This window comes from Ranitomeya variabilis, chromosome 4 (genome assembly GCF_051348905.1).
Source record: "Ranitomeya variabilis isolate aRanVar5 chromosome 4, aRanVar5.hap1, whole genome shotgun sequence".
Taxonomy (NCBI): domain Eukaryota; kingdom Metazoa; phylum Chordata; class Amphibia; order Anura; family Dendrobatidae; genus Ranitomeya; species Ranitomeya variabilis.
The window spans coordinates 241,682,978-241,704,253 of record NC_135235.1 but is presented as its reverse complement, the minus strand read 5'-3'; the positions used below and the strand labels follow the sequence as shown (position 1 = coordinate 241,704,253).

Here is a 21,276-nt window from a genome sequence, read left to right as displayed (position 1 = left end):
GCGAATTTTAAACAAACAACGCTGCCGGTTCCCTCGCTGAAGTCCCGGCTGCGTCGGAGAGGTGAGTATAGCGATATTTTTTATTTTAATTCTCTCTTTTACACATTTTAACATTAATGTTGTTGCGATACCCGATACCCGATACCACAAGAGTATCGGAATCCCGGTATCGGAATTCCGATACAGCAAGTATCGGCCGATACCCGATACTTGCAGCATCGGAATGCTCAACACTAGTCAGAAGTGAGATTTGACGGGCTCTGAAAAGCCCCAAATTGTGAGATATCTTGCAGAGGGATGCAGCAGTCTTGAAATTGCCAAACTTTTGAAGCGTGATCTCCGAACAATCAAGTGTTTCATGGCAAATACCCAACAGGGTCGCAAGAAGCGTGTTGGACAAAAAAGGCGCAAAATAACTGCCCATGAATTGAGGAAAATCAAGCGTGAAGCTGCCAAGCTGCCATTTGCCACCAGTTTTGCCATATTTCAGACCTGCAACGTTACTGGAGTATCAAAAAAGCACAAGGTGTGCAATACTCGGGGACATGGCCAAGGTAAGGAAGGCTGAAAAACAACCATCTTTGATCAAGAAACATAAGATAAAACATCAAGACTGGGCCAAGAAATATCTTAAGACTGACTTTTCAAAGGTTTTATGGACTGATGAAATGAGAGTGACTCTTGATGGGCCAGAGGCTGGATCAGTAAAGGGCAGAGAGCTCCACTCCGACTCAGATGCCAGCAAGGTGGAGGTGGGGTACTGATATGGGCTGGTATCATCAAAGATGAACTTGTGGGACCTTTTTGGGTTGAGGATGGAGTGAAGCTCAACTCCCAGACCTACTGCCAGTTTCTGGAAGACAACTTCTCCAAGCAGTGGTACAGGAAGAAGTCGGTATCGTTCAAGAAAAACATGATTTTCATGCAGGACAATGCTCCATCACATCCCTCCAACTACTCCACAGCATGGCTGGCCAGTGAAGGTCTCAAAGAAGAAAAAATAATGACATGGCCCCCTTGTTCACCTGATCTGAACCCCATAGAGAACCTGTGGTCCCTCATAAAATGTGAGATCTACAGGGAGGGAAAACAGTCCACCTCTCGGAACAGTGTCTGGAGGCAGTGGTGGCTGCTGCACGCAATGTAAGGCTACTTTCACACTAGCGTCGGGCTCGGCCCGTCGCAGTGCGTCGGGCCGAGGTTACCGACGCTAGCGCTGTCTCCGCCGCACAACGGGGGCAGCGGATGCATTTTTCCAGCGCATCCGCTGCCTCATTGTGAGGTGCGGGGAGGTGGGGGCAGAGTTCCGGCCGCGCATGCGCGGTCGGAAAAAGCGGACCATCGGCGGCAAAAAACGTTACATGTAGCGTTTTTTTGTGCCGACGGTCCGTCCGCCACAACACGGCGCAACCGTCGCACGACGGTTGCGACGTGTGGCAATGCGTCGCGTAATGTTAGCCAATGGAGAAAAAACGCATCCTGCAAGCACTTTTGCAGGATGCGTTTTTTCTGCAAAACGACGCATTGTGACGGATTGCAGTTAACGCTAGTGTGAAAGTAGCCTTAATCGTAAACAGATCAAGCAACTGACAGAATCTATGGATGGAGGCTGCCGAGTGTCATCATAAAGAAAGGTGACTATATTGGGCGCTCATTTTTGGGGGTTTGGTTCTTGCATGTCAGAAATGTTTATTTCTATATTTTTTTGCCGTTATATTGGTTTACCTGGTGAAAATAAACAAGTGAGATGGGAATATATTTGGTTTTTATTAAGTTGCCTAATAATTCTGCACAGTAATAGTTACCTGCACAAACAGATATCCTCCTAAGATAGCCAAATCTAAAAAACCCCACTCCAACTTCCAAAAATATTAAGCTTTGATATTTGAGTCTTTTGGGTTGATTGAGAACATAGTTGTTGATCAATAATAAAAATAATCCTCTAAAATACAACTTGCCTAATAATTCTGCACACAGTGTATATGGCTTGTGAAATCATAGGAGTATACAGCGGGTGATGTAAGTATATGACGTCTGATATAAAAGGAGTATACAGCGTATGATGTCAGAGTATATGGCGTGTGATAACATAGCATATACAACATGTGATGTCAGAGTATATAGCGTCTGATATCACAGGGCATACAAGGTGTGATATCATAGTATATGGCATGTGATATAACAGGAGTATACAGCAACTGATATCACAGGAGTATACAGTGTGTGATGTCAGAGTATATGGCGTGTGATATCAGGAGTATACAGCGAGTGATGTAAGTATATGACGTCTGACATAACAGGAGTATACAGCGTGTGACGTCTGAGTATATGACGTTTGATATAACAGGAGTATACAGTGTGTGATGTCAGAGTATATGGCGTGTGATATCAGGAGTATACAGCAAGTGATGTCAGTTTATGGAGGTGATATAACAGGAGAATACAGCGTGTGATGTCAGAGTACATAAAGTGTGATATAGGATATACAATGTGTGATAGAGAATATGGGGTGTGATATAACAGGAGTATACAGCATGTGATGTCAAAGTATATGGCATGAGATATAACAGGAGTATACAGCGTATGATGTCAGAGCTAATATCAAGACACAGCTGTTGGGTGACTTGGGACCAGGGACTCCTTTCCTGTACCTTACACTAGGGGGCGCACTACAGGAATATATACCATGTGACATTAGAGGAGTATACACCGTGTGATATTAGAACAGTATATACTGTGTGACATTAGAGGACTATACACCATGTAATATTAGAAGAGTATATACCGTGTGATATTACAGGAGTATATACAGTGTAACATTAGAGGAGTATACACTGTGTGATATTAGAGGAGTATATACTGTACAGTGTGATATTAGGGGAGTATATACCGTGAGATATTAGAGTATATACAGTGTGATATTAGAGCAGTATATGCAGAGTGATATTAGGGGAGTATATACAGTGTGATATTAGAGAAGTATATACCGTGTGATATTAGAGTAGTATACACAGTGTGATATTAGAGTAGTATATGCAGTGTGATATTAGGGGAGTATATACCATGTGATATTAGGGGAGTATATACAGTGTGATATTAGAGCAGTATACACCGTGTGATATTAGGGGCGTATATACTGTGTGACATTAGGAGTATACCACCAACTCCCATCACTCTCATTCCCCTCTTTTGAGGTCCACACCATCAGGCTCCTTCGTCCCCTCTCCCTCAGAGTAGCGGTCATATACGGGCCTCCAGGCTCGCCCACCCAGTTCCTGGACCATTTCTCTGCCTGGCTGCTGCACTTCATGTCCTCAGAACTCCCAACCCTTATCCTGGGAGACTTCAACATCCCCATAAACAGTCCCACTTCTACATCTGCATCCCAGCTTCTATCACTAACCACTTCGCTCGGCCTCTCACAGCTCTCAACCTCTGAAACACAAAGACAGTAACACCCTGGACCTGGTCTTTGTCCGGCTGTGTTCAATCTCCTACCTAAATAACTCACCGCTTCCCCTTTCTGACCACAACATTCTCTCCTTCATGCTCACAAATCCTCGCTCACCCCAGCACTCTCCTACCTACCATTCAGTCAGAAATCTACAAACCATCAACCCTCATACACTTTCAGACTCCTTACACTCATCACTGTCTCCAATCTCCTCTTTTTCCTGTCCTGATCTGGCGGTACATCACTACAATGACACTCTTAGAAGCACCCTAGACCAAGTAGCTCCCCTCACCCTCAGAACCTCCAAACACAGAGTAAAACAGCCCTGGCTCACATCGCAAACCCAATTTCTCCAGCGATGCTCTAGGAGTGCTGAATGCTTATGGAGGAAAACTCGCACACCAGAAGACTTCATACACTTCAAATTTATGTTAAAAACCTATAACTCTGCCCTTCACATTGCCAAACAGTCCTACTTCACCACTCTGATCTCCTCACTATCCAACAACCCCAAGAAACTTTTTGACACCTTCCACTCCCTCCTCAGGCCAAAAGCTCAAGCCCCTATCACAGACATTTGTGCTGATGACCTGGCCTCCCACTTTATAGAGAAAATAGACAATACCCGTCAGGAAATCCGCTCCCAATCACCAAGTTCAGTGACTCCCATCCCTCCCTGCACCTCCCCTGGCTCACTCTCTGCATTTGATCCCATCACAGAAGAAGTCTCCAGGCTCCTCTCTTCTTGTCCAACTACATGCACTACCGACCCCATTCCCTCACATCTCCTCTAGTCTCTCCAGCCGTCACTACTCACCTAACTACAATCTTTAATCTCTCACTCTCCTCAGGCATTTTCCCGTCCTCCTTCAAACACTCTATCATTACTCCATTACTAAAGAAGCCCACCCTTGACCCATCCTGCACAAACAACTACAGACCAGTCTCCAATCTCCCCTTCATCTCTAAACTCTTGGAGCGCCTAGTCTAATCCCGCCTTAACCGTTACCTCTCCATTCACTCTCTCCTAGACCCTTCACAGTCCGGCTTCCGCCCCCTACATTCGACAGAAACTGCACTCATAAAAGTGACCAACGACCTTCTGATAGCAAAATGTAACGGTGACCACTCTCTGCTTATTCTTCTCGACCTTTCTGCAGCTTTCGACACTGTTGACCACCCTCTCCTACTCTCTAGGCTCCAGTCACTTGGCATTAAGGACACTGCTCTCTCCTGGTTCTCCTCCTATTTTTCTGACCGCTCCTTCAGTGTTCTGTTCTCTGGCTCCACTTCGTCTCCTCTTCCTCTCACTGTCGGGGTACCTCAGGGCTCAGTCCTTGGCCCCCTTCTCTTCTCCCTCTACGCGGTCCCAATTGGACAGACCATCAGCAGATTTGGCTTTCAGTCCCATCTTTATGCTGATGACACACAACTATACACGTCATCTCCTGACCTTACCCCCGCTGTACTACAGAACGCCAGTGACTGTCCGCAGTCTCCAACATCATGTCCGCTCTCTATCTGAAACTCAATCTCTCCAAAACTGAACTTTTCAGCTCCCACCATCTACTAACCTCCCTAAACCTGACGCTTCCCTCTCCATGGGTGGCACCATAATAACACCCCGGCAGCAGGCACGCTGTCTGGGTGTTATTTTTGACTCCGATCTCTCCTTCACATCCCATATACAATCTCATGCCGCTTACACCTAAAGAACATCTCTAGAATCCGCCATTTTCTCACCATGGAAACAACAAAAACCCTCACTGTCGCCCTGATCCACTCCCGCCTGGACTACTGCAACTCTCTATTAATTGGCCTCCCCCTCACTCGACTTTCCCCTCTCCCAGTCTATCCTTAATGCAGCAGCCAGGGTCATCTATCTAGCTAATCGTTACTCAAACGCGTCCGCTCTTCGCCAGTCATTACACAGGCTGCCCATTCATAATAGGATACAATTCAAAGTACTTGTTCTCACCCACAAAGCTCTTCACAGTGCGGCACCCCCTTACATCTCCTCCCTCATTTCTGTCTATTGGCCTAACCGACCTCTGCGCTCTGCAAATGACTTTCAACTAACCTCTGCACTAATCCGTACCTCCCACTCCCGACTCCAAGACTTCTCCCGTGCTGTGCCAATCCTCTGGAATGCTCTACCCCAAGAAATTAGGACCATCTACAATTTGCGTAATTTTAGGCGCTCCCTCAAAACACATGTGTTCAGAGTGGTTTACCATGTTCCCTAATGTTATTTTATGTGTGTGTGTAGCCCATTCACTATCCCCATCTATCCCCCACCCCCTGAAGATGGCCGGACCATCATTGTAAATACATCACTGTAAATACACACCTGTACTGTGTCTCCCCCACCTCATGGTAGATTGTAAGCTCTCACGAGCAGGGGTGGCTTATTGTGCTCTAATTATTGTATTGTTAACGTTGTTACTTATGACTGTTGTGTTTGAAGCACTACAGAATATGTTGGCGCTATATAAATAAAGATTATTATTATTATTATACGCTGTGTGATATTAGAGGAGTTTATACAGTGTAATATTAGAGTATATACAGTGTGATATTAGGAGTATATACCGTGTGATATTAGGAGAAGTATATACCGTGTGATATTAGAGCAGTATATGCAGTGTGATATTAGGGGAGTATACACCGTGTGATATTAGGGGAATATATACAGTGTGATATTAGGGGAGGATATACAGTGATATTAGAGGAGGATATACAGTGTGATATTAGAGGAGTATATACAGTGTGATAATTGGAGTATACACAGTGTGATATTAGACGAGTATATACTGTGTGGTATTAGTGGAGTATATACTGTGTGATATTAGAGAATATACAGGGTGATTTTAGGAGTATATACAGTGTGATCGTAGGGGAGTATATTCAATGTGATATCAGAGAATATACCGTGTGATATTAGAGGAGTATATACAGTGTGATATTAGAGGAGTATACACCTTGTGATATTTGAGGAGTATACACTGTGATATTAGGCGAGTATACACCGTGTGATATTAGAGGAGTGTTACAGAACCCCCCAGCACCCAGAATATGTTATGCAGTTATATGTATAATAGGTTCCATGTGAGTCCCTAATTCATCATCCCACCGGCTGCGCCCCCTGGGCAGAGTGAACAAGATATCCCCCTTCTGACCTCCCCCACCTTTGTAATTCCCACAGTAAATATCGGCAGGCTCCAGCCACCTGCGGCTATTGTAATGTATGTCTGGCCTGCCGCTTTTGAATTGGCCTGACCTCTGTAACTGTTGTGCTATATATTCTGTGTCCTGTGAGGAAAGAGTTGTCACACTGGAAATACGTGGAGAAGCAGTGATATTTTATATGCACCCATGTAATGAAGCCATTCCAGTCAGCGTCCTTCATTCAGAATCCAGCCAAAGCAGAGTGGACCTCCTAAAACACGGGGTGGTACTGAAAGAGGTACTCCAGCACAGCAGACCCCGTTACACTGGTGGCAGACAGCGGGATGTGATACCCCATCTACAGGAGGAAAGGAATGAATGTAAAACAACTACCAGAAGTTAAAGAGGACTACATTAAAAGATCTGGTGAAAGCTCGAGGGTTAATCGCCAGCAACAAAACAAAAGCGGATTTGATAGCAGCCATCATGGAACATGACAGTGCAGCGCCCCCCAATGTGAACGTGGTGGAGACTGAATTCCAGAGGGAGGTAAAGAACAGACTGGCGTTCTATGGCCCAAACCCTGCAGTAGAGCTTATACGAGAGGTGATGGCTGATGTGCATACGGATCTGAAGGAAAAGATGGCAGAGCAGACCAGGATAGAGCTAGCCAAGATGGAGATGGCAGAGCGGACCAAAATAGAGCTGGCCAAGGTGGAGATGGCAGAGCGGAGAGAGGAGAGTCAGTGAGCAGGGGGAGCTCTGGCCTCCGCCCAGGTACCTTCAACAGTAAGCCACAAAAAGATCCAGTATAATGCCTTCCGACAGTTGGGGAAGGCAGAGGACTTTGAGCGGCAGTGTGCCCTTCATCAAGTGAAGCCGGAGGAACGAGTTCAGATTCTGGCCAGCAAGCTGACAGGCCGGGCAGCAGACGCCTATCGCACGGTACCTGATGAGGACTGTATGGACTATGAGCGGATCAAAGAAGTGATCTTGGCCCGGTATGCGCGGACACCAGAGGCATACTGCCAAAAGTTCCGCGGACTTATAAAACGGGTAACCAATACCCACGCTGAATGGGCCCGTAAATTACGGCGGTCACTGCTACAGTGGGTACAAGGGAGCCAAGCAACCACTAAGGAGGACGTCCTCCAGCTCTTCTTGTTAGAGCAATTTCTTTAATGGATTAACCCCCGAGACACAGGAATGGCTTCGGGACAGACGACCAACGACTCTTGAGGAGGCCGCTCGTCTGGCCGACGAACACCATGATGCCAGGAGGTCTCAGTCGGCCGGATCAAAGATGGTCACTAGGGGTCCTCCCATGGGTCTGGAAGCCCCCAAACCACAGAAGATTGTCGAGGGACCAGCTCAAAACCCGACCTACCACAGTCCCCCTGGGGCGCGATGCCACACCTGCCATCAGCTGGGCCACCTGCAAAGACAATGTCCTAACCGGACTCAGCGTACCCAGTGGCCAAAGGCAGGAACAGCTACCTTCAGCCGGGCCGCTGTACACTGTTACCAAGGCGAAGCTGATCCGGAATTGGGGGCTATGACTAACCAGAGGATGGAAGAGATGGAGGAAGTGCTGCATGAAGTAGACCCCGTGCAGGCGGCCCAGGCAGATAATCGACAACAGCATCGACAGGTCATGTGGGTTAATGGGAAACGTATGCAGGGACTAAGAGATTCCAGAGCAACTTTGACCCTTGTGAAGCCTCATCTCGTCCGGGACCAAGAGAAGACGGACCGTGGCAGTCCATGTAGCAGGGGGAGCCATACATCGACTGCCCACTGCCAGGATTCACCTGAACTGGGGAGTCGGGGATGGCCTGGTTGAGGTCGGCTTGATGGAGGAATTGGCTGCAGACGTCTTGCTGGGAAATGACTAGGGGCCTATGTTGTCTGCCTTCTCGGTCAGCCCCCTGGCTGAGACATATCCTGTGACCACCCGGAGACAAGCTCGAGCTGCGGAGGTGGAATCACACTCAGAGGTGGCCCAGGTAAGACACCCCAGCCCTACACATATTCCCATAGCCAGACACATTTCTTGGGCCACACCAGCTGAATTTAAGGAGGAGTTACTTGAGGATCCTTCATTAGAGGGATATCGTGGGAAGGCACAGGAGGGGAGAGGAGTACTGGAAGGGGAACAGTTTGTATGGCAGCAGGGACTCCTCTACCGGGTTACCGAGCAGCACCACACAGGGACGAGCCCCACTATAAAACGACAGCTGGTAGTTCCCAAGAAGTACAGGCAGGAGTTACTGCGAATCTCTCATGACATACCCTTGGCCGGGCTCTTCGGCGTCAGTCGCACCAGGCATCGTCTGACACAAAACTTCTTTTGGCCGGGGGTAACCTATGATGTTCGTCAGTACTGCCAGACCCGTGACAGTTGCCAGCGCATTGGCAAGAGAGGAGATCGCTGCCAGGCCAAATTACACCCCCTCCCCATTGTGGCGGAGCCATTTAGCCGAGTAGCGGTCGATCTGATAGGGCCGTTAGCCAAACCCAGTCCATCAGGGAAAAGGTATATATTGACAGTGGTAGATTATGCCACACGGTATCCAGAGGCGGTTGAGATACCTAACATATTGGCAGAGACGGTGGCGGCTGCCCTGCTCCAGGTTTTCTCACGGGTTGGATTTCCCCGGGAGATTATCTCAGGCCAGGGTACCCAGTTAACAGCAGAAGTGACCAACCAACTGTGGAAGCTGTGCGGCGTAAAGTCCATTAGGAGCGCCCCGTACCACCCGCAAACCAATGGGTTGTGTGAACGCTCTAACGGAACGTTGAAACAACTCATTGGGACTTTTACCAGGACCTATAGGGACTGGGAGAAATTCTTGCCACACCTCCTGTTTGCCTATCGGGAGGTACCCCAAGAATCCACAGGGTTCTCCCCGTTTGAATTGGTATACGGGAGGCGGGTAAGGGGACCCCTAGACTTAGTGCTAGAACACTGGGAAGGGAGGGCACCATAAAAGGGGTACCTATTGTACCCTATGTGCTGGAATTCCGGGACCGCCTACAGGAGCTGACCCAGGCTGTACGTGGGAACCTGCAGGTGGCCCAACGGCGCCAGTGCGTATGGTACGATCGGAGGGCCAGAGAACGCACCTTTGAGATAGGACAGAAGGTCCTGGTGTTAGAACCCACTAGGCAGAACAAGTTCCAAGCTGCACGGCAGGGGCCCTACCAGGTAGTGGGGAAAATAGCCGACACCACCTATAATGTCGCCGATTGTAATGACCCCAGGGTTATCCGCATGTTCCACGTGAACATGCTGAAGCCCCACCGGGAGCGCCCTGAAGAGGTAGTGGCCATCTGTGCACCTGAAGCAGAGGATGTAGCCAGACTCCCCTTGCCTGATGTCTTAGGGGAGAGGACTCAGTCTAAAACATGGGACCAGGTACACTTGGGTGAAGACCTAGGTCCCCGGGAGAGACAGCAGGCAGAGGCGTTGTTGAGGCAGCGACAGAGGATGTTTTCAGGGAGACCGGGGTACACCCACCTGGCACAACACATGGTTGAGACCCAGGATCAGACCCCCCTGAGACAACCCCCCTTCTGCGTCCCTGAGTCTGTACGAGAAGGTATGCGACAAGAGATACGAGAGATGTTGCATTTAGGGGTCATTGAAGAATCCGATAGTCCCTGGGCATCCCCCCGTAGTGTTAGTGCCTAAGAAGGATGGGACTACACGGTTTTGTGTAGACTATCGCAGGCTCAATGAGAAAATGGTGACGGATGCGTATCCCATGCCGCGCGTGGATGAGTTGTTAGACCGGCTGGCGGGGGCAAAGTATTTGACCACCATCGATCTATGCAAAGGCTACTGGCAGATTCCCCTTAGTCCTGACGCTATTCCCAAGTCTGCATTTGTCACCCCGTTCGGCTTATTCCAGTTTCGAGTTATGCCATTCGGGATGAGGAATGCCCCAGGGACCTTCCAGAGGCTGGCTGACCGGCTTCTGGATGGTCTCCAGGACTATGCTTCTGCCTACTTGGATGACATCGCCATCTACAGCGCGACATGGGAAGAGCATCTAAATCACCTAGAGACAGTATTGGACAGGATCCACAAGGCCGGAATCACCCTGAACCCAAACAAGTGTCACGTGGACAAATCGGAGGTTCAGTATTTAGGACATTGGGTGGGAAGTGGGAAACAGCGACCAGAACCAGCCAAGATTGAGGTCATAGCCAAATGGCCCACCCCACGCACTAAAACCCAGGTCATGGCGTTTCTAGGGACAGCGGGGTATTACAGGAAATTCGTTCCCAATTACAGCAGCGTAGCCAAGCCCCTCACTGATCTGACCCATAAGAACCAACCCCGCCAGGTAACCTGGACCCCAGAGTGTGAGGAAGCCTTCCGCCAGCTAAAGGACGCCCTCACCAATTCCCCTGTATTGGCCGCACCCGATCCAACTAAACGTTTCCATGTTCACACAGACGCTTCTATGTTTGGATTGGGGGCAGTACTGAGCCAAGTCGGGCCGGACGGCCAAGAACACCCGGTAGCTTAGCTGAGTCGGAAACTACTGCCCGGTGAAGTAAGCTTTGCGGCCATCGAGGTGTGCCTGGCAGTAGTATGGGCACTCAAAAAGTTACAACCATATTTGTATTTGTGGCTTAATCGGGTCTCCGGAGACAACGCCAGATTACTGCGGTGGAGTTTAGCCCTACAACCTCTGGACTTCACCATCCACTACAGACCCGGCAAACAAAACGGTAACGCCGATGGACTAAGTCGACAAACGGAACTTGTACCAACCCCATAAACTTCGGTCATCCCCAAACCGATCCGTTAAGGATCAGACTGTGTATGCCGATCGCGTCGCTGAAAAGGGGAGCCGTGTTACGGAACCCCCCAGCCCCCAGAATATGTTGTGCAGTTATATGTATGTATAATAGGTTCCATGTGAGTCCCTAATGCACCATCCCACCGGTTGCGCCCCCTGGGCAGAGGGGACAAGATATCCCCCTTCTGACCTCCCCCACCTTTGTAATTCCCACAGTAAATATCGGCAGGCTCCAGCCACCTGCGGCTATTGTAATGTATGTCTGGCCTGCCGCTTTTGAATCGGCCTGCCCTCTGTATCTGTTGTGATATATATTCTGTGTCCTGTGAGTAAAGAGTTGTCACACTGGAAATACGTGGAGAAGCAGTGATATTTTATATGCACCCATGTAATGAAGCCATTCCAGTCAGCGTCCTTCATTCAGAATCCAGCCAAAGCAGAGTGGACCTCCTAAAACACGGGGTGGTACTGAAAGAGGTACTCCAGCACAGTTTACCCCGTTACAAGGAGTATATACCGTGTGATATTAGGGGAGTATATATAGTGTGATATTAAAGGCGTATATACCGTGTGATATTAGGGGAGAATATACAGTGTGATTTTAGAAGAGTATACCGTGATATTAGAGGAGTATATACCGTGTGATATTGGAGGGGTATATACAGTGTGATATTGGAGGGGTATATACAGTGTGATATTAGAGGAGCATATACAGTGTGATATTACAGGAGTATATACAGTGTAACATTAGAGGAGTATACACCGTGTGACATTAGGAGTATATACTGTACAGTGTGATATTAGGGGAGTATATACCATGAGATATTAGAGTATATACAGTGTGATATTAGAGCAGTATATGCAGTGTGATATTAGGGGAGTATATACAGTGTGACATTAGGAGTATACACAGTGTGATATTAGAGTAGTATATGCAGTGTGATATAAGGGGAGTATATACCAGGTGACATTAGGAGTATACACTGTGTGATATTAGAGCAGTATATGCAGTGTGACATTAGAGCAGTATACACCGTGTGATATTAGGGGAGTATATACCGTGTGACATTAGGAGTATACACTGTGTGATATTAGGAGTATATACCGTGTGATATTAGAGGAGTATATACTGTGTGACATTAGGAGTATACACCGTGTGATATTAGAGGAATATTTACAGTGTAATATTAGAGGAGTATATACAGTGTGATATTAGGAGGAGTATATACCGTGTGATATTAGGAGTATATACAGTGTGATATTAGGGGAGTATACACCGTGTGATATTAGGGGAATATATACAGTGTGATATTAGAGCAGTATATACCATGTGATATTAGGGCAGTATATACAGTGTGATATTAGAGGAGTATATACAGTGTGATATTAGAGCACTATATGCAGTACATTAGGGGAATATACACCGTGTGATATTAGAGCAGTATATACCGTGTGATATTAGGGGAGAATATACCGTGTGACATTAGGAGTATACACTGTGTGATAATAGAGGATATACTGTGTGATAATAGAGGAGTATGTGATATTAGGGGAGTATATACAGTGTGATATTAGAGGGGTATATACAGTGTGATATTAGAGTATATACAGTGTGATGTTAGAGGGTTATATACAGTGTGATATTAGAGGAGTATATACAGTGTGATATTAGAGGGGTATATACAGTGTGATATTAGAGGGGTATATACAGTGTGATATTAGGAGTATATACAGTGTCATATTAGAGGGGAATATACAGTGTGATATTGGAGTATATACAGTGATATTAGATGGGAATATACAGTGTGATATTAGAGGGGAATATACAGTGTGATATTAGGAGTATATACAGTGTGATATTAGAGGGGAATATACAGTGTGATATTAGAGGGGTATATACAGTGTGATATTAGAGGGGAATATACAGTGTGATATTAGGAGTATATACAGTGTGATATTAGGAGTATATACCGTGTGATATTAGAGGAGTATATACAGTGTGATATTGGAGGAGTATATACAGTGTGATATTAGAGGGGTATATACAGTGTGATATTAGAGGAGTATACACAGTGTGATATTAGTATATACTCTGCACTCGCCTCGCTCTTACCTTCCTCTCCTCGGGGCCGTGCACCAGGCTCGTGCTCTCGTTTGCAGCAGGTTTCGCCTCTTTCTCTTCGGTTTCTGGCATTTTGAGGAATAATAATCTGGCAGAGACCCCCGAAGCCTTCTCCGATCCCTCTCTTCAATGTCTCAGTCTCTAGGCTGCAGCTTCTGCTGCTCCCAATGACATTCAGCAACCTCCTCCTCCTGTATTTCACTCCACCCCCTCCTCATCGTATATCTGCCCCTCCTCATCTTATCCCCGTATATCTGCCCCTCCTCATCATATCCCCGTATATCTGCCCCTCCTCATCGTATATCTGCCCCTCATCATATCCCCGTATATCTGCCCCTCCTCATCTTATCCCCGTATATCTGCCCCTCCTCATCATATCCCCGTATATCTGCCCCTCATCTTATCCCTCTATATCTGCCCCTCATCTTATCCCTGTATATCTGCCCCTCATCATATCCCTGTATAGCTGCCCCTCATCATATCCCTGTATATCTGTCCCTCATCATATACCTGTATATTTGCCCCTCCTCATATCCCTGTATATCTGCCCCTCCTCATCATATCCCTGTATATCTGCCCCTCATCATATACCTGTATATTTGCCCCTCCTCATCATATCCCTATATATCTGCCCCTCCTCATCATCTCCCCATATATCTGCCCCTCATCATTTTCCTGTATATCTGCCTGTCATGAATCCCTCCGGCTGGGATCCCACCAATCTGTCATGGTTCACGGGGAGGATACCTTTATCATCCCCGCCACTCACATCAATTTGTCATGAACCGGGGTTGTTTGGTTGCCCCTGGTTCATTCTGAAGGGGATTTGTCTATATCCCACTTCCGGTTTGGAACTTGCAGCTCTCTGGCGCCCCCTTACCCTCAGGTCAGACAGGGTACTGCACCTAGGATAATTAGTCGCCAGAAACTCTGCCTTACTGTGTAGTGGCTAATGGGCACACTGTAGCAAGGGCGATATAACTACTCCCACTCAGGCAGGAACAATAACTACCAATGCCGCCGTCGCTACAAAGCCCCCCAGCGCACAGGACAAATCCTGCCGCCACCAGCTCAGATTTTCCAAATATTAACAGGTCCAGAGCCAACCAAAATCAGCGTAATTCACTTCAGAGGACGCGACAGTTCATTATAGAGCAAGGAGAGACAAGCTAGTAATTTTATATTTCACTCCAAAAAAGGTAGGCAGTGTTTACAAAGTATAGAACAATATTATAAAGTAGACAAATCATATGTACAATGCAATTACAAATAAGAAAAAGGATTAAACTTGAAAAGAACACTTTCAGGTCGTTATGTCATTGCATCATCATGGCTGGCTGTGTGCTGAGGATGATGCACACATCTAAATGCATCACACATCTCTATAGCAGCTAGACCCCGGACAAAAGACACGTGAAGACTGCTGCTTCACACAGTTATTTCCTAGCCTAAAACCAAGGCACTCACCTGTGGTGACCTCACTTAGAGGCTGAAACCTCCCCTTCACTTAGAGGTATGAAATGCCATATAAATTCTTGTGGGAGGCGTGAAATTAGGGGTTTAGGATTCACACACAGGCAGCAGAGTAAGAAGAGGGGGGGTCAGAATGGCCCACAGCGTATCTGTCATGGAACCTTCTGGAACTAAACTCACAATATGATTTTTACATTATCGTGACACTGCCCCTCCTCATCTTATCCCCGTATATCTGCCCCTCCTCATCTTATCCCCGTATATCTGCCCCTCCTCATCTTATCCCAGTATATCTGCCCCTCATCTTATCCCCGCATATCTGCCACTCCTCATCTTATCCCCATATATCTGCCCCTCCTCATCTTATCCCCGTATATCTGCCCCTCCTCATCTTATCCCCGTATATCTGCCCCTCCTCATCTTATCCCCGTATATCTGCCCCTCCTCAACTTATCCCCGCATATCTGCCCCTCCTCATCATATCCCCGAATATCTGCCCCTCATCTTTTCTGGCCCCTACTGTTCTCTCTTCTCTGTGGCCCCTTCTGGTCTATTTCCTGTGGCCCCTCCTGGTCTCCTCTCCATTCTGTGGCTCCTCCGAGTCTCTCTCTCCATTCTGTGGCCCCTCCGGGTCTCTCTCCTCTGTGGCCCCTCCTGGTCTTCTCTCTCCTTCTGTGGCCCTTCCTGGTCTCTCTCCTCTGTGGCCCCTCTGGGTCTCCTCTCTCCTTCTGTGGCCCCTCCTGGTCTCTCTCTTCTGTGGCCCCTCCTGGTCTCTTGCCTCTTCTGTGGCCCCTCCTGGCCTCTCTTCTGTGGCCCCTCCTGGTCTCCTGTCTCTTCTGTGGCTCCTCCTGGTCTCCTCTCTCTTCTGTGGCTCCTCCTGGTCTCCTCTCTCTTCTGTGGCCCCTCCTGGTCTCTTCTGTGGCCCCTCCTGGTCTCCTGTCTCTTCTGTGGCCCCTCCGGGTCTCCTGTCTCTTCTGTGGCCCCTCCGGGTCTCCTGTCTCTTCTGTGGACCCTCCTGGTCTCCTGTCTCTTCTGTGGCTCCTCCTGGTCTCCTCTCTCTTCTGTGGCTCCTCCTGGCCTCCTCTCTCTTCTGTGGCCCCTCCGGGTCTCCTGTCTCTTCTGTGGCCCCTCCGGGTCTCCTGTCTCTTCTGTGGCCCCTCCGGGTCTCCTGTCTCTTCTGTGGCCCCTCCGGGTCTCCTGTCTCTTCTGTGGCCCCTCCGGGTCTCCTGTCTCTTCTGTGGCCCCTCCGGGTCTCCTGTCTCTTCTGTGGCCCCTCCGGGTCTCCTGTCTCCTCTGTGGCCCCTCCTGGTCTCCTGTCTCTTCTGTGGCCCCTCCGGGTCTCCTGTCTCTTCTGTGGCCCCTCCGGGTCTCCTGTCTCCTCTGTGGCCCCTCCGGGTCTCCTGTCTCCTCTGTGGCCCCTCCGGGTCTCCTGTCTCTTCTGTGGCCCCTCCGGGTCTCCTGTCTCTTCTGTGGCCCCTCCTGGTCTCTTCTATGGCCCCTCAGGGTCTCTTCTATGGCCCCTCAGGGTCTCCTGTCTCTTCTGTGGCCCCTCAGGGTCTCTCTGCTCGGTGGACCCGGATGAGCTGTGTAGTGATGCCGCTCGTGATTGGCGGTTGCTAGGTATCCCGGTGATGGCGGCCGCAGTGCCGGGACGCGTGCGCTCCCGTAGTAGAACAAAAGCCGTGGAGACCAGGAGCGGCGGCAGCGCTGAGCGGGTCCAGAGCCGCAGTCACACCGGCCACAGAGCTGAGGGCGAGCCCCGGGCACGGTGCAGGTGACCCAGGAATGGAAGGGACAGGTGTACGGGGTGGGCGGGGACAAGACCTCGGGGCGTAGCTACAGGGACAGAGGATGTGTGTCTGGGGGGTCTCCCGTGTGTCTGGGGGGTCTCCCGTGTGTCTGGGGGGTCTCCCGTGTGTGTCTGTGGGGCTCCCGTGTGTGTGTGTGTGGGGGGCTCCCGTGTGTCTGGGGGGGCTCCCGTGTGTTTGGGGATCTTCCCTGTGTCTGGGGGTCTCCTGTGTGTCTGGGGGCGGGGCTCCCGTGTGTCTGGGGGATCTCCCGTGTGGGTGGGGGGCTCCCGTGTGTCTGGGGGGGCTCCCGTGTGTCTGGGGGGCTCCCTTGTGTCTGGGGGGGGCTCCCGTGTGTGTGTGTGTGGGGCTCCCGTGTGTGTGTGTGGGGCTCCCGTGTGTGGGGGCTCCCGTGTGTGTGGGGGTCTCCCGTGTGTCTGGGGGGTCTCCCGTGTGTCTGGGGGGTCTCCCGTGTGTCTGGGGGGTCTCCCGTTTGTCTGGGGGGTCTCCCGTGTGTCTGGGGGTCTCCCGTGTGTCTGGGGGGTGTCTTGTTTGTCGTGGGGGCTCCCATGTGCCTGGGGGGTGTCTTGTGTGTCCGGGGGGCTCCCGTGTGTCTGGGGGGGCTCCTGTTTGTCTGGTGGCCCCCCTTATGTCTGGGGGGGCTCCCATGTGCCTGGGGGGGTGTCTTGTGTGTCCGGGGGGGCTCCCGTGTGTCTGGGGGGCTCCCGTGTGTCTGGTGGCCCCCCGTATGTCTGGGGGGGGCTCCCGTGTGTCTGGGGGGCTCCCGTGTGTCTGGTGGCCCCCCGTATGTCTGGGGGGGCTCCCGTGTGTCTGGGGGGTGTCTTGTGTGTCTGGGGGGCTCCCGTGTGTCTGGGGGGGCTCCCGTGTGTCTGGGGGGTGTCTTGTGTGTCTGGGGGGGCTCCTGTGTGCATGGGGGCTTCTGTGTATGTGGCGTATGTGTGTCTCGGGGGCTCCTCTGTCTCTGGGGAGCCTTATGAGTCTGGGGGGTTCCTGTGTGTGTGGCATATGTGTGTCTAGGGGGACCCTGTGTGTGGCCCCTATGTGTGTGGGGGCCCCTGCATTTTGCCTCCTGCTCCTGCAATCCCTGTATTTCTGCAGATGACGCCTCTGTTGTATTCGCACACGGAGGATGGAGTACGGGCCCCCCTCCTCCAGGAGACCCGCGGTGCCCCCCTCCGGAGCGGTGCATAGCGGGATCCCAGAGCGGCAGACGGTGAAGGTACTTGTCATACACTGACTGAGGGTCCTGACCCCACTGTGCACCTGAGGGGGATACCACGGTCCAACCACTCAGGGTGTCTGGGATGCAGTGACTGACAGCTCGACTAGCCAATCCAGTACAGAGGTCTGCTGAGCTGTCGGTGTGTTGATTGACAGGTCGACTAGCCAATCTGTGACTGTGGGCGTCGGCTGTCTCAGGTGTTCACTATCCCGGGTAATTGCCATGCTACTTAACTGAGCAGCTTCTCCCAGACGCCTACCAGGCATACATTCATCTTGTGAGGTTTGTGCTCCCTGTGTCTTGAGTTCTGTTTGCATCATCTGTTGCCTGACCTTGGACTTCGTTCTGACCATTTGCCTGTTTAACCCCTTCAGCTCTGATCCGTTATCCTCCCGGTACTCTGACCTGGGAACGTTACCTGACTACTCTTCTGTCTCTTCCCTCTGTTTCTGACGTACCCTCCTGGCTTCTGACCTGGGAACGTTACCTGACTACGCTTCTGTCTCTTCCCTCTGTTTCTGACGTACTCTCCTGGCTTCTGACCTGGGAACATTACCTGACTACGCTTCTGTCTTTTTCCTCTGTTTCCGACGTACCCTCCTGGCTTCTGACCTGGGAACGTTACCTGACTACGCTTCTGTCTCTTCCCTCTGTTTCTGACGTACTCTCCTGGCTTCTGACCTGGGAACGTTACCTGACTACGCTTCTGTCTCTTCCCTCAGTTTCTGACATACTCTCCTGGCTTCTGACCTCGGAACGTTACCTGACTACGCTTCTGTCTTTTTCCTCTGTTTCCGACGTACCCTCCTGCCTTCTGACCTGGTAACGTTACCTGACTACGCTTCTGTCTCTTCTCTCTGTTTCTGACGTACCCTCCTGGCTTCAGACCTGGGAACGTTACCTGACTATGCTGCTGTCTCTTCCCTCTGTTTCTGACGTACCCTCCTGCCTTCTGACCTCGAAACGTAACCTGACCACTCTGACTGACGGCTTACTGCCTTACACACTAGCGTCACAGGGATGCCCGGGATCGGTATGTGCCCTTTGCTCGGTGGTACTTGCCATGCGGGTGCATCACATCTGTATCCCTGCTCTGCCATGCACCATTTTTAGGGTTTCACAAGCTTCTTGGTAACAAAGCGTTGTACTCCGCCACCTCTGCCTATGGTCCATTGAAAAAAGATGTGTGCACAACATCCTCACAAGGGCGCTTCCTGCAGAGGCTTCAGCAGAACCTCTGTGTGCACGTCGCCCGAGGGAACATTGCAGAAGGCAGGTCCGTGGCAGATTATAGAGCAAGGGTATATAACTCCGATCCTACGATATCACACCGGGGTCTGAGATCAGGTGTCTTGTGATGCAGGTGATACGGCAGGTGCCCGAGACGGTGGCACCCGGTACAGCGGCACAGTACCTGCAGCAGATGTACGCAGCTCAGCAGCAGCACCTAATGCTGCAAACCACAGCACTCCGACAGCAGGTGAGCCCACAGTCCTCCTGGGATCCAAGGGTCTTCTGCATAGAACTAACCTCTGCTGTTATTCTAGGCCAACAGAACGCCCCCCGCAGGCAGCGCCTTACAACCGACTCCATCTCAGCCGCTGATGGTGAGTGAACCCTCAAATCTACAGCCCACCTTCCCAATGTATACACGCAGCACAGCCCGTGTATCTGGGACACCCTATGTAATCTGTGGGGGGTGTAGAGAACAAATCGGGGTGCACCATGTCAGGGCACACTGTGTACTGATGTCTGGGTAGGGGGACGTATATCTGGTCGCTGATGTCTGGGTAGGGGGACGTATATCTGGTCGCTGATGGTGGGGCGCAGTCTGGGTAGAGGGACGTGTATCTGGTAACTGATGTCGGGACACAGTCTGGGTAGAGGGACGTATATCTGGGCGCTGATGTCTAGGTAGGATGGATGTATATCTGGGCGCTAATGTCGGGGCACAGTCTGGCTAGGATGGACGTATATCTGGGCGCTGATGTCACGGTACAGTCTGGGTAGGGGGACGTATATCTGGGCGCTGATGTCGGGGCACAGTCTCGGTAGGATGGATGTATATCTGGGCGCTGATGTCGGGGCACAGTCTCGGTAGGGGGACATATATCTGGGCGCTGATGGTGGGACGCAGTCTGGGTAGAGGGACGTATATCTGGGCGCTGATGTCTAGGTAGGATGGATGTATATATGGGCGCTGATGTCGGGGCACAGTCTCAGTAGGATGGATGTATATCTGGGCGCTGATGTCGGGGCACAGTCTCGGTAGGATGGATGTATATCTGGGCACTAATGTCAGGGCACAGTCTGGGTAGGATGGATGTGTATCTGGGCGCTGATCTCGGGGCGCAGTCTGGGTAGAGGGACGTATGCCGGGGCACAGTCTGCCCTGACATCAGCGCCCAGATATACATCCATCCTACCCAAAGTCTGGGTAGGGGGGACAGGTCAAAGGGGGGGTGTCGCTCCGCCTTCATCCTCAGGGGTCGCTCCACCTTCCTCCTCGGGGGGGGGGGGGGGGGTCGCTCTGCAGGCCATTTCCTGGTAAGTGATGGTTCTCCAGCCCTGAGCTCCTCGGAGGCACAGGTGTATCTACAGGCACAGAAAATGGCGGTGGGTTGTCCTGGAGGTCTGTCACAGGGGTCTGTGTGAGCTTTTACATCGGCATCAGTGGCGCCCCCTCCGTCACGCCTACAGCAGTAAATGCCCGTCTGGCCAGGAGATGGTGGCTGACGAGGGGATGTAGATTTGCCCTTCTGTGTCTGACAACCCAGGGCCGGCGTGCTGTGAATTGCACCTCCCACATGACTGAGTGCTGACATCACACTCCTCCTCCGGATTGATTGTTGTTTCCTCCTCCCACTTCTTTAGCTCACACTCTTCTGATTGGCTGATCAGTTCTGTGGGTGGGGGCAGAAAAAGCCTATAACCACACCCCCACTTGGGAGGAGCCTTTTAGTGTGGGTGGGGCCTACTGATGTCAGGTGATCACAGCTGGGGCCCCTGTGTAGTAGGACAGCAATGGTGTCGCCATCCCATGAGGCCACAATCAGCCAGGGATGTGGGTCCTGCCGTGGCTTCATGGACATCCCTGACCGTCATCCATGTTGTCCCTTTCAGCTGATATTTACCCCAGTTGCCTCTATGAGCAGTGTCCCGGTCGCGCTCACTCCAGGGGCCACTTCTCAGGTGAGTGACCACAAAACAAGTGT

The 21,276-nt window shown here is 50.6% G+C and overlaps 2 protein-coding genes across 6 annotated transcripts in view; one reads left to right on the top strand and one right to left on the bottom strand.

The window, feature by feature from the left end:
* The window catches only part of SLC2A1 (solute carrier family 2 member 1), a 241,083-nt gene extending 227,322 nt beyond the window's left edge, over positions 1-13,761 (bottom strand). Inside the window, exon 1 of the mRNA XM_077260466.1 lies at positions 13,550-13,761. Coding sequence (XP_077116581.1) covers positions 13,550-13,630 — 81 coding nt within the window. The 5' untranslated portion in view covers positions 13,631-13,761. The remainder of the gene's footprint in view (positions 1-13,549) is intronic.
* Positions 1-21,276, top strand: part of PHC2 (polyhomeotic homolog 2) — a 44,452-nt gene that overhangs the window by 6,130 nt on the left and 17,046 nt on the right. For 2 of the 5 annotated variants that reach the window (XM_077260463.1, XM_077260465.1), the window contains exons 2-4: positions 19,425-19,541; positions 19,609-19,668; positions 21,185-21,253. In XM_077260463.1, coding sequence (XP_077116578.1) covers positions 19,485-19,541; positions 19,609-19,668; positions 21,185-21,253 — 186 coding nt within the window. In that variant the 5' untranslated portion in view covers positions 19,425-19,484. Of the gene's footprint in view, positions 1-16,646; positions 16,806-17,937; positions 18,059-18,319; positions 18,344-19,314; positions 19,338-19,424; positions 19,542-19,608; positions 19,669-21,184; positions 21,254-21,276 lie in introns of those variants that run through there. The other 3 variants (XM_077260461.1, XM_077260462.1, XM_077260464.1) reach the window with 3 other exon arrangements.